Here is a 13,046-nt window from a genome sequence, read left to right as displayed (position 1 = left end):
GCCTTCAACACACATTTAACAGGGAAAGCATAAGAGAGAGATTAAGGAACAATAGTTGTGATTTAAAGGAAACAACTACCGTATATCTGAAAACAGTCTCTAAAGCTCCTTTTCATCATCATCTCTCCCCAACAAGGGCAGATGCCCTGAACTAGCCAGCTCCCAAGTCTGAAATGTATGACTGAAGGGAGGAACGAGTGGGAACTGGATTACCTAACTTTTCTACATAACTCGGGAGGAGAGCATTTCAACCTTGTTTGATTTGCTCACTTCTAAGAATTTCCCAGTATAGGTGATCAAGTCTTGGAGAGCAGGCTTAAGCCTACTGAGAGCAGCATGTTTTTCTACGTGCTCTCTTGTAGATGCCTCAGAAACAGCACACAGGTCACCAGGTACATGCAGACAACAGACCAAATCCCACTGTTTTGGAGGTAGTCCACACTTCGTTGCTGTTTCAAGCCACCCCTGGAATAACCTCTTTAAGAAAGTGCATTGTACTTGATCACTTCTCACTTTAGAAATCACCTTTCCCTGCCCTATGGGAAGAGCCACAAGTCAGGACAAGAGAGCAGCTAATATGTTCCAAATGCTTTTGTAGCACGTAAACTCCGGAGACTTTTGGCTCTTAAGTCTACCTAAAGCAGAAATAGTATTCTTTAGCAGAAGCGTGGAAACAGGTATGTGTGCTGAAACAGAGTGCTGTGCAACAGAACAGTGATCCATGATTCAAGGCAAAATAATACCCAATATCCCAAAGATAAAAGTAAATATTATCGGGTATTTTGAGGGTTTGGTTCAGTACCAGAGAGAAAGAGCTCTGTTGATACTAAAGAACTAGAGAATGTCAGCAAAGGGATACAGAGTGTTCTTTTTTTTATAACTTGTACATGTTATTAATCAGTTTTGCAACTGCACTTGGTTTATAAAACACTACAAAAAGGTGAATTTGTAGCCTCTTCCTTGTGCTAAGCCTGTAGCAGAAAATCTAGAAATCTGTATTCCACAGCGCAGCCTCCCACTTCACTCCTTAGGAGCTCCCTGGAAGGTGGGAACCAACACTTCTCATGTCAAGCTAAAAGAAAAAACAAACAAAAAACAGAAATAAGACTTAGTAGATGGAATGCTCTAGAGCGCAGAAGGCATTTCAAAATAGTCAGTTCTCAATCTCTACTTACAAAGGAGCAGTGGTTATTTCCCTTCCTAGAATATAAGAGTTTGAAAAAAGAGTTCACCAAAGTGCGTGGTGCTAACACCCAGATGTAAGAACACACTTTCAAGTTGACAAGGGTGAAATGTATGTTCAGCACTGCCTGGGAAGTTAGTAAAAACTCAGAGTAAGTTTAATAATGACTCTATGTCAAAAGACATCAAACCTTTATACGGGTCCTGTGAAAGGACAGCAAAGAATTCCTTCAAAGGGATTTTTTCAAAGAATTCCTTGTTCTCTCCCTGTGCAATAATCCATTCTCATATGAGAATGAACAACTTGGTCACTAAGTTGTAGAGGCTCAAGAATACATCTCCAGCACAAAGGCAATGACCCTAAGAGTTCTAACTAGTTAAAAGATCAAATGAAGTTTGAATGGCATATTCACCTCCAAAGATATCTTATACATTTTTTCACATACATCACAGAACAGGCAATATCCCATATTGCTACTACCCCACACAGAAAACAAGGAAACCTGACTGCCATTAAAAAGGAAGTTAGACAAAGCCTTGGACAAAAAGGCTTACGAAAAAAAAAAAAAACACGGTAATTAACCAAGCAAAAATATTCAAAGGCAGCAGAAAAGCTCCAAAGTCCTTCTGGCATCAGATATGCTTAGAAGCAAGCATTTGAAACAAAATCATTATGGCTTAGAACAGTCAAAGTCCAAGATCCTAAGCAAAGTTATGAATGTTTTAACTTTTAGAACAAGCTTCTCTTTCAAAGACATCATACATGTCATAGCTAAGCACTGGAGAACAGTACTTGAAAACTGAAGTGGATACTGTTTCACACAAAAAGAAAGCATTATGTAATTGTAATAAGATCTTTTTTACTTTTCCATGTAACATGCTATAAGACAAATGAAAAGAGCTAGGGAAAAAAAACAAATCTTTTTGTTACAAGCTAATTCTTGTCAATAACTCAATAAAATGAAAGAGTGGGTGGGGCAGGGGAAGGGAAGGAAAATCATTTTTGAAAACAGCCGGTTTTAGAGCTTCACTGTAGTAAAATCCTGGCCGTTTAGATTGTTCTCACACACAGAGTTGAGCCCTCCTTACCTGTCAATCAGAGAGTCCCTCATGTTTGTAGCAATGGAACTTGGCTGAGCTTCGTTCAGTCTGAAGACACTCTCAATAACGGAGAGTTCAGTACTGGTTGTATCCAGCCCGCAAAAGGCACACCAGTCATTTACCACCATTCCAGCTGCAATGACCTCACTGCCACGATTCACTGTTCCCGCCTGGCAAAAACAAACCACCAAGAGTTACAGGGTACACTGACAGCAACACGCTTTGCGATGCTTTCTCATTCCAAGTCTTCAGTGAAGGGCCTCAAATCACACTCCTGAAAATAGATTAAAACTTCTACCATCAATAAATGTATAAATACTTTAGATAAAAGTTGGTGACTAATGGAAAGCCTTTAATGATTGGAAAGCAAGTTGTGTGAAATTCAGACCAGGAAGCACACAGGTATAGCTATCCTGAAATGCACAAATCCAGCTCATAATAAACAAAAGTTATTGCTGTTCAGTTCAGCAGGGAAAGGATTTTATGACTGCAATTTAAAAGTTGCCTTTGGCCAGACCATAGACCTTGTAATCTGCAAGGATGAATCAGCACTAGTTGTGCAATCTCAACAGAACAAGGCTTCAACAAACTAAAAGTGCTGTGTAGCTTATTCACACTCAAAGCAGATAGGGAAAATGTCTTAGAGAAAAAAAATCACAAAGACATAGAAGCATTAAAATTGAGAAATGGGATGGGAGTGGAAAAAAAAATCACAAAAACAACAACAACAAAAACACTCTTACCACGAGTGGGACCTGAAGCAATGAAGAGAGTTCATCCTGATCATCAATTGAAGTTTTGGGATGCACAATTCCTCCTTGGTTACTAAAAACACAGTAACTTCCTACCAGCACCTGATCTGCTACCGTTTGTCTGAAAACCTCCACTTTTAGTACATCTGCCAAGATCTCTTCTGTCTCCTGTAAACAGGATGCAAGAATAAAGTCCTCAGCAGAATGGTACTGCAGAATTAGAAGTCAAGCTACTCCTGCAAACAGACATCAGTTTTGAAAACCTGCTCACGCTTTCACAACCCACTTGAAATTGATTGTTATAAAAGTGTTTTGTAATCTTCATTGATCTTGACGCTCCAGGAATGTTTCCAGTTATCTGGCATAGTAAGCTAGAGCTGTGGGGCAATAAACACAAGTCTGTCTTTCCAAGAAATGCTCTTTCCCCTACTCCTCCCCATAAGAGTTGTGGCAAAACATGAACCATTTCAATACCTGATCCCTGCCTAGTGAATCAGCCTTCTCTAATGTCAGGTCTAGGACACATGTGAATAGTATCTTTCTGGGCAAGTCTCTTTCTTCCCTAGAAAAAGCTCTGAGGTTTCACTGTAATTTATTTTGACTTTTCCTTCCTGGACATCTTACCTACTTTTTTAACACTACTTAAGGTATAGCTGCAAAGATCATTGTCTTTTTTTTCTGTGGTCACTACATCAACTCTCATTTCTCTGTCACCTCTACTACAAATTGAAAGCAATTCTAAGAACCTTCAGTTCCTGGAGCCACACAGCACATCTCCCCTATGCTACTGAGATATGTGCTCTGACATACGAAATGGCAGCAATGTACTCTCCAGCATCCATGTTTTACATCTTTATAGAAGAACCTTCCAGTTTTCAGTTTTACATACCCAAACCTAATTGCATTTGACAATACACTCCCATATCCCATCCCTTCCCTTCTACTACTGAAAGCTGAAAAAGATGGTAGAAACTGCACTTGGGAAGGGTCCACCTCTACGAATAAAAACTAATTGTAAAAAGAGCACACAGATCAACTGAATTCCAAGTTTGCAATTTGGAAAAATGAAAAGAAGTACGAGGCAGCACAGCCTCCTATGTGATGAGCACTCTGCTGTTAGTGTAATCCCCGAGATACCTAACTACAAATTCAAACTGCAGCTTCCGAATCACTGCAAATACATTTGCTATGAATTTAAAAGTGCAAGAGCCATATACCCTGTCAAGATCTGGATGAACAAGAGCTACATAGTCATTGCAAGTCGTGACATTGCCCAGAGCTGAGAGACGCTCTTCTACTCGCTGAATTCGTACAGAATCTGGAAGGCTGTTGCGGATGTGCTGAAGCTCCTGGTCAGTTGTACTGCTTGGGACTAGCAGCCCATGCCTGTTCCCTGAAAGAACAACAGCAACAAAAAGAATAAAACAGGTCCTGAACTAGATAAAGCACTTTAAAAAACACGTTTCCTCTGGGCTTACTGCTTCCCTAAGGCTCAAGTAATGCTGTGGGATTGTCCTTGCTCCATCCACTCCCCCCAGGAGGAGAATTCAGCCCAAAACAAATAACATTCCCATTTAAAAACAAAACAGCACCACAGGAAATAGAAAACTGGGGTGAAATCCAGTCTTACCTCTGTGTAGAAACCAGTAAGCAGCAAGCAGCACTACCTGCAATCACTTCTCTCATTCAAGAGATAGAGGCGGCACCAGGTTCTCCCTAAATGTCTTTGAGGTAGGTCTTCCCTTACGGATGCTGCTCTCCCGACACGGGGGACTCTTCCTGTTCGCGCTGCTCAGCCCAGCACAGAAAGAGGCCGAAAACCCCCTATTCCGGGCACCGAAACCCGCCCGGGGCCACCCGGTCCCGCAGCGATCTGGGGCCGCCGCCCGCGCCGCGCACCTACCCACACACATGCGGCCGATGATGCGGCAGCCGGCGATGGAGGCGTGAACCACCGGGATGCTCCCGAACAGCTCCCCCTCGAACACGCTGCGGAGAAAGGCGCCGTTGGGGGCCGCCGCTGGGGACCGCCGCCGCGGGCAGGGCCGCGCGGCACCGCCACTCACCTATAGAAGTTCTCGGAGCCGCCGATGGCCACGAGACAGTAGGCGTTGGTGAGCTTGGCGAAGCAGCCCAGCTCGTTGTTGTTCTCGAAGCTGGCACGAACCGCCATGGCGCCACCACCCACCCCGCCACGAGCGCCGACGCTCCCTTCCGCCGCCGCCGCCGGAACCGCGGGGTGGAACGGCCGCCGCCACCGCCCCGTGAGGGCGCAGCGCCGCCGCCGGCCGGGAGGAGCGGCTGCGGCCCGGCCCCATGGGCCGCCGCCGCCGCCGCCGCCGCTTGCCGCGCACTGCCCGGCGCGGGGGTCACCCGTGTGTCCCGATGTCACCTGCGTGTCCAGACGCCACCTGCGTGCGCCCGCCACGGGTGCCCAGATGCCACTGAGCAGAATGCTCAAGTTTGTGTAGTCACAAATAAGGGGATTCCCCCACAGTCTGGCTGACGAGCGGGACAAAGGGAGTGGGGAGACTGAGCGGAGCCATGAGCAAGTGGGACAAGAGCATCTGCCAAGAGTTGGAGGCCTTTACAAAGGAGGGAAATAAGGGAATTCCCCCACATTCTTCAGCAAGGGGGACAAAGGAGTCAGGTGGCCTCAGGTGAGAACACGTGGACGGAGGCAGGAGTTTGGTGTAGGCAGGCCGGGAAGGCTGTAACTGCTGAGTCCCTTGGCCAATGGGGAAAAGGAGAGGGCAAGTTGGGAATTAGGGTAAAAGAGGGGCTGTGTCCTCCAGCAATTGGAGAGACCCCACAGGGCTATGCCCAATGGACACTCTCTTAATTCGAATAAAGTTTTAGGACTCCTCTGTCTCCTTTTTGGACATTCAGTTCTTGACAGCAAGATTTTCCGCACACCACCACGGGTGTCCAGCTGCCACCTGTGTGCTCAAACACCACCCGTGTGCCCAGACGCCACCTGCATGCACCCACGATGGGTGCCCAGATGCCACCCGTCTGCCTACACAACACCATGTCATGCTGGCACGGCACAGCTCAGCTCACCCATCTCCCATGGACAGACTCAACACAGCTCTCTCAGCCAGAATAGCTCCTTTATTGTCACCCAAGTTGCTATTTCATTTGCAGCAAATGGCAGTCTGAAGAGGAATTGCTGTGTGCAAGGAAAATCTGGATTCATCCTGAAAACATTGCTGGACAAACGGAGTCAGGACAAAGAGCTTTTGGGAGAATGGTCCTTTTCAAAATGGGTAAAAGGAAGTGGACATGTGGATTTTTTTTTCTTTCTCTTACCACCATCTCGTAGTGGCAAATGTAAATCACAATTGTTAATCCCACCTCAATCAGTGACCTGCACATATTGGAGACAGCAGCATAGCACAAATACTTTTTGATAGAAATAAGATTAATTTGCCACCCACGTTTTGACTTCAAGCACCAGGTATGATGATTGGTAGGGAAAAACAACCATGAGTAAGCAAGATGAAAGGACATCTCAAGGCCCATGAGAACCACATCAGAGTTCGAAGCGACTGTGTATGTGCTTAGATTTTAACTTGTTGTATTTGGTGATCAAATCTAGCTTACTATGCCCAAGAGTCATTCTCTTCTCAGCCCCATACACACTGTTCTTTTCCATCAGCATTTCCTCGCTGAGCTTGTCATAGCAAGGAATCACACCTTTCTTCTCTCGTTTTAGCTGGTTGTATGGAGATAGCAGGTCCAATTTCCCTTGTGCAGGACTCTGTCTTTTCTCCATCCCGAAAACATTGTTGTCACTGCCTGCCGTCAGGTCCCTGGAGGTAACAGTGAGCCCTTTCTGGTTCTCACTTGTGCCATTGCTATTGGCACTCTCTGAAGGGGACTGCAAATTCTGCTCCTGTCTTGGCAGGGAGTAGAGAGTTGATTTGTGCTGCCCAGCTGGGGTTGATTTATTTGGAAGACTGTGAGGGGAGTCTGGTGGTTCCCCTTGTTGCTTAGAGCAAGGAGGCTTTGGAGATGTGTCTTCCTTGCCCTTTGTACTAGCATGATCAGGGCTCAAATCTTGTCTTTCATGCTGTATGTTGCAGGTGGAGTTTTTCAGAAAGGGAGACATTTTTATGCTTCTGATGCTTGTATTTGAGAGGCTGCTTGAGGGGCTGGAGGTTTCAGTGTCGTTTGCCTGGGCAGCTTTCAGAAGGAATTCACCATCCATCGAGGTATTCTGAGAAGAGGGCTGTCCTCCAGGATCTGGCACACAGAAGTTAGTCATGGCTTTGGATTCGGCATACAAGTACCGGAATTCCTTGTCAAAGTCTGCAACAATTTGACCACGGAAGTGGGTTGCCAGGCTGGTGTGGACTTGGCTGCAAAGCCAGGTGAAACTGCAAGAAAAGAAAAGGAAAAAACATACATGTAACACTTGTCAACAGATGATTGATGAGATTGCCATTGATTTTAAGGTTTGAATGATTTCTTGCCTTCCAATTATGTCATTAAATTAGCACTTTTTCTGAAGCATGTGTCTGAGATAACTCATTACACAATTTTAAAAAACAACACCTAAGTGATCATTTAATTGTAGATCAAAGACTGGCATTTTTTTAGTTCACTGATTTAATGAATTGTATCAAAGTGTGAACAAGAAATATGCTGTATTTTGACTGCAAGAGTGCAGAAAGCATTAGTACCTTAACAGCAGGTTTTCACTAGCCTTATGAAGAGTGCAAAACAGCAAGCAGACCCCAGCCAGAACAGCAGCACTCCTTCCTTTTCTGCTATCAAGAATATCAAGGCATGGTTAACTTAAATAGCTCTCCCCTGCTGCATATCTACAGAGTAACCACATTTCTCCTCCCCATCTTCATTTTCCTAGGTGAAACAGGAAAACTCCTCTCATATAGTAGGCTCCCCAGGCTCCTGATCAACCCAATCACTGGCTTTTTCTTTTATTCTTGTTACAATCCAACCAGGCTGACAGAACAATTGTGGATGGAGGCATCTCATTAGGACTACATTATCCGCTGCTAAAGCAAGATAGTGACAAAGGCAAAAATCTGATGAAACCAGAGAAGCTGCAGGAGAGAAGTCATAATGGGAGACTCCAAATATTCTCAAGTAAATAGGGTAAATGTCATTTCAGGACATGATGCTGACACTGTGCTTTGGGACCCATTGATGTGTACTTCACAAAACAGCTATTTGGGAACTTACTGTAGGAAAAGTAGCTCTTGGCTTGCCGCTGGCAGTATGCAGTTATTATGGTTCATGAGGTTATTTTGAAGAAAATAGTATACTGACACACTGTGCTCACCCTGCCCCCAAGAGCAAGTTAAAAAAATCAATACTGTTCTGCTAATGTCAAGATAGAAAAAATATCTAAGAATGAAGAAGTGAAAGTCTGAAAACCCTTTGTGGGTGGCATAAAGACTATTCAAAAAAAAAACATATTGCAGGTTCAAAGCAAATGCATATAGCTTAAAAGAAGGCTATGAGAAAATAATATATATTTTGAATGGCTAAATGATAGAAAAAGAGAAGCTATTAAAATCAGAAAGTGTGTCCTTGCAAAAAGCATGAGAACCAGTAATCAGCTCCCTAGGGCTAGCACATACTGCATATGCAACAAGAGTGCTCAGAGACTTCCTCTGCACCAGTGTTTACCTTACAGAAGCTTGGGAACCTGCTCTGAGCCCACCCTCATACAGAACATGAGAAAGGATCTGCCTCAAATTGAAATCTCTGGAGAGAGAATTAGAGAACAGATAAGAGATTAGAAACAAATCAACAAAATATTAAGAACGTGGCAGGACCAGGAAGTACCAAATAATTCGAGAAAGAAACATGTCAACTACTAACTGTGTGGTATAATTTCACACTTGGAAGTGCCTTGGTTAGCAGAAGACTGGAAGCTTGCTAATGTGATATAATTTTTTTTTGATGTTTCAGATCGTTAAGCCTCATAAATAAACTGCATAAATTAGTAGAAAATCTACTAAAGAATACAATTAGTGGGCATATAGGTAAATATGATATAATAGGAAAGGTAGCTTTTTCAGAGTGATGTTATCTCTTGCAAAGCTATGCAAGTTATTTTAAGGAAATACAAGCACCCAGAGAAGGGAGATTTCATGTAGCCAGTACCTACATTGCCAAAGGAATCTATCCCAGAGAAACGGCCTGGGTCCCATGACAGCATTGCTGCTGGTCCTGATACTTCTTCAGCCAACACATTTTCTGCCAAGTAGCCTGTGATGCCCTCTCCAGTCTCTAGCAAGGAAAGCTCTCCAGAGGGATTCTTTCTAGGCAAGCCACCATTCATGAGAGGCATCATGTTAAGGCAGGTGGACGGTAGCTCCAAGAGCTTTGGATAAATCATCAATCCAGTGCTGGAAACAGCTCAGGTCAATCACAACAGGTGGGGCAGCTGCCTCAGCTGCTTCTGTCATCACTCTTCCAAATGTGGAGAGAAGATCTGGAAAACCAGTACCAACTGGTGGCCTCAGGTAGTCCTTCCCATCAGGTATAAGTGACAGCGCATGGAGAGTTATGACACATATGTAGAACCTTTGCTGCTCTCTGAAGGAAGCTAGGACTAACCATACAGCATCAGCACACTTTTCTGAGCGTCCCTCTCAATGGGAACCTGATGGGGACCTGGGCAGCCACGTGGAGGATCATGCCTGGCAGTCCTCAATACCCAGCCTGGCACCACTATAGCACTCTAGTTATGCAAGAGGCCACATCTGCCCTTCTGGTTCAGGCTGGCTCTCATGCGGTCTGGCAAGAACATCACAACAGCTGCCCATCAAGGCCTCTGGCCTCACTTTCAGTAGCAGGCAAGCAAGAAGTCTTGCCTCCCTAGATCAAGTCACTTCCAGCTTCTATTTCTGCTTCCTCCCAGCGTTCTGTGGCCTGGCTACTGCCTCTCCACAGCAAAGCATGAAATACATGCAACTTCTCTCTCTCATCCACATGAACTGTCCTTTCCTATGCCAAGGAGAGCATCCTCAGAGCCAGCAATACAGAGCCCTTAATAACTGTCCCCACCACCAAAGACTTACAGCTCTTCCCCTAGTCCAAGTGTTATTTTAACTGAGTCCAATGGGGGGACTTGCCCACTCCAGGTCAAAACAGGCCCTGGAAGGAAGCATCCAAGCTCTCCAAGGTATATGGTCTGACAGGTCTGAACTTGTGCCAAGGCACAGCTCTCCTCCTGGCCATAACACAGGTTTACATGACAGGCAGATGTGGCCTTGCCAGCCACTGCTATACCCATTACTGCAGCTGCGTCCTAGCCCTGTGCCATCAAATGCTTGTTCTTGTGGGGCATGGGGACACCAAAAACTGAGCTCTTATGCCTCAGTACGAGAACAGGAACATCAGGGACATCATAGGCCTTTGCAATACCTGGCAAGACACAGTACACAGCCCTGTTGCACAAACCTGTTCTGGAGACAACTGCTTAGCCAGCAAGAGCAGGTGAGGAGGTCTTGGCCAGATGCCTTTGCAGGCTGTCCTCTGTGCTTGGACAGGAAGAGCAACGACAGAGGGAGGAAAAGTCATCATACAAAGCAATAAAAGTATTCTTCTCCTTGATTTGCACGGGGAAAAAAACAAGGACTGCTCATTCTCGGTATCATCCGGTATAATGATGAGGCATTAACCGAAATTAATTGGTGACAGATTCAGCACAGACAAGAAGAGGTACCTCCCTGCACAACACACAGGCAAGCTGTGAAACTCCCCACCACAGGGCACTGTGGAGGATAGGAGTACAACATGTTCAAAAATCAGTAGGATTTTCATGCTATTAATTTTTTCCATAATGGACTATTGTTTATACAGAAATCCCTGGATCACCCTGAGGCACAAATTGCTGGAATCTGGGAAAGTATCTCTGTAGGACAGAGACCATCTCCTTTCCTAACTTGCTCTCAGACACTCCTGAGATGTTATCTTCCAGGAACACTTGCAGCTCAGCTTTTAGCCAGGAGATGGAGTTGAAACATCATCTCCGAGGAGGTTGGAAACATGGTTTGAGAAACACCACGGTGTGGCTGCTCTGCCAAAATATTCCCATGGCCTGATGCTTCAGCTTGGGTTGAACACAAGTGACAAGAACACCGTGCAGTATTTCAGTGGAAATGTCAATCCCAGGAGCACTTTTGACAGTAATCCTTGCCTGTGTCTCCATGGAAAACTGCAATAGAGTCTCACGCTACAGTTCCTCCCACAGCTGTATTGAGCAGGTGACCTGCTGTTAGTCACACTAAACTTCTGTCCTGTTGTTTCCAGCTGATGAGATCCGAGTTTACAACAGATGTTGTTTTACGTTTTTTTTTTTCTGTAATTTATATAATAGTGTCTGCTATGTTAGTGAATACTTCATCTCATCATTCTTATATTAACCTTGAAGAAACATATCACTTATTCTGGTACCCAGAATGATACTAAATAACCAGAAACTATTATGTTTAATATTTTAGATTATTCCTTTGCCTGGATTTCCCAGTTAACCACAAATTTTTTTTCTCCTTTTCTTGGTTCAAAGGAAACATAATATTAAAGAAGGAAAATAAAGGGAAATATTTAGTCAGCAAAGACAGAAAAGTTTAAGAGTCTAAACTAACCAACCTGCAACTGCTTAAGACAAATCACTGAGCTTCATTCACAGATTTAGAAAATTCTCCAAAAATATGCCTGATTCATATGAATGGGCAATAACACATTCAAATGATTTCACCTTACCAAGAGTATTTTGGAAAATAGAAAGTGCTTTTGCAAATATGTCAAGGAGAATGTCTACAGAGAGAATAACAGGATCAGTATGTGGGGCTCAATATGGAAATGTCAATAGGTACACACTTCTCTTTAGGTGTGATTTGACCATGTGTTTGAAGACAAAAAAGTCTTTTCTTATAGCTGAAGAATTAAGGCACTTGCTGAATACCTGAGTAGTGAAGAATTAAGTAGGAAAATCACCTCCTGCAAGTGAGGCTGTAGAAAGACCAGATAACTGGCTTCACTGTCAGTACAGAAGGATGTATTGAACCTCTACCAGAGTACAGTATGTCTTAAGGAAAACAGTCTGCCACACAGACTTTGTCTGCAGTGCCACAGGGCTGGGGGTAAAAGCAGTCATCCCAGGAATGCATGAGCTGCACTATGATCTAGGAGATGTGAGTAATCTTTTCACTCAGCTGTAGCTCAGAAGAGTGAGCTGCTTGCTGTGATGAACGACAGCAGAGATTTGAATCGAATCGGATGAGCACTACAGAGAAGATGCTGGTCAATATCTATAGGTCCCATACAGGTTAAGGAATTTGTGTCAGGGAAAAGATGTTAGATTCTCAAGGAACTGGAAAACTATGGGGATATAATATATAGAAAACAAAACAAAACAACCCATCAAACTTACACAGGATTCCGTCTTAACCTAAATGAAATCTGGCTGCTGCACATTATAATTCAAAAGACATAGGGAGGTTGAAATTAGGGGACGGGGGCTAGGTTGCTGGATCAGTGGCACAACACATTAAGGAAAAATAAGGTAAATAACATAAATGATATGCCATCAAATGAAATATGTTCTTTGTGGACAGAAACTCCACTCCCAAACAGGGAAAACATAGTATTAGGGCTATACTGTGAACTTTCTGAACAGAATACAGATTCGAAATACAGCATGCTAAGGAAGAGCTGAGAGGCTGTGAACGCAGAAAGCAGGGGAATACAGGCAGATTTGGTTATATCCATGTAGAATAGGAGCACTGACTAGGAGACCTGCAGCAACTACGTTCAAGACATTCAAGACATTACAAATAGCAGATTTTTTTTGAGAAACTAAGCAGAAAACCAACAAAACAAAAAAATACAATTACCAGTTCAGATTCTTTGTCCATGCGGGAAAAATCACCACGTTTTACTCATATAAAATATCATTTAAAAAGCAAAATAATCTACAACAGTAATATTTAACCTAAAAGAGAAAGTGAGGAATGCTATTAAAAG

General features: G+C 43.9%; 2 protein-coding genes across 2 annotated transcripts; both read right to left on the bottom strand.

Annotated features, from left to right (window-relative positions):
- Positions 1-921: 921 nt before the first annotated feature.
- EIF6 (eukaryotic translation initiation factor 6) lies at positions 922-5,233 on the bottom strand. Its single transcript, XM_088529169.1, has 6 exons — positions 5,102-5,233; positions 4,939-5,024; positions 4,253-4,428; positions 3,027-3,203; positions 2,272-2,453; positions 922-1,072 (listed from the first exon to the last, which is right to left on the bottom strand). The coding sequence occupies exons 1-6, from the start codon at positions 5,206-5,208 to the stop codon at positions 1,063-1,065; spliced, it is 738 nt and encodes a 245-aa protein (XP_088385295.1). The 5' UTR covers positions 5,209-5,233; the 3' UTR covers positions 922-1,062.
- A 1,334-nt stretch (positions 5,234-6,567) lies between these two features.
- LOC104567173 (uncharacterized) lies at positions 6,568-7,454 on the bottom strand (the record flags this gene model as incomplete). Its single annotated transcript, XM_010213976.2, has 1 exon — positions 6,568-7,454. A coding segment is annotated over one exon (884 nt), but the record flags the coding sequence as incomplete, so codon positions are not given.
- Between the last annotated feature and the right edge of the window lie 5,592 nt (positions 7,455-13,046).

Source organism: Tinamus guttatus, unplaced genomic scaffold (genome assembly GCF_059628265.1).
Source record: "Tinamus guttatus ecotype Peru unplaced genomic scaffold, ASM5962826v1 Tinamus_guttatus_pri_ptg000326l, whole genome shotgun sequence".
In the NCBI taxonomy this organism is placed as follows: domain Eukaryota; kingdom Metazoa; phylum Chordata; class Aves; order Tinamiformes; family Tinamidae; genus Tinamus; species Tinamus guttatus.
This window is presented reverse-complemented; position numbering and strand designations above follow the sequence as displayed.

Bases quoted from the DNA above. Each gene is read 5' to 3' on its own strand.
- EIF6 (XM_088529169.1), bottom strand. From the start codon at position 5,208: ATGGCGGTTCGTGCCAGCTTCGAGAACAACAACGAGCTGGGCTGCTTC. The intron at 5,025-5,101 runs GTGAGTGGCGGT...CTTTCTCCGCAG, and splicing joins GGCTCCGAGAACTTCTATAG to CGTGTTCGAGGGGGAGCTGT. The intron at 2,454-3,026 runs GTAAGAGTGTTT...TGTTTTTGCCAG, and splicing joins TGCTTCAGGTCCCACTCGTG to GCGGGAACAGTGAATCGTGG.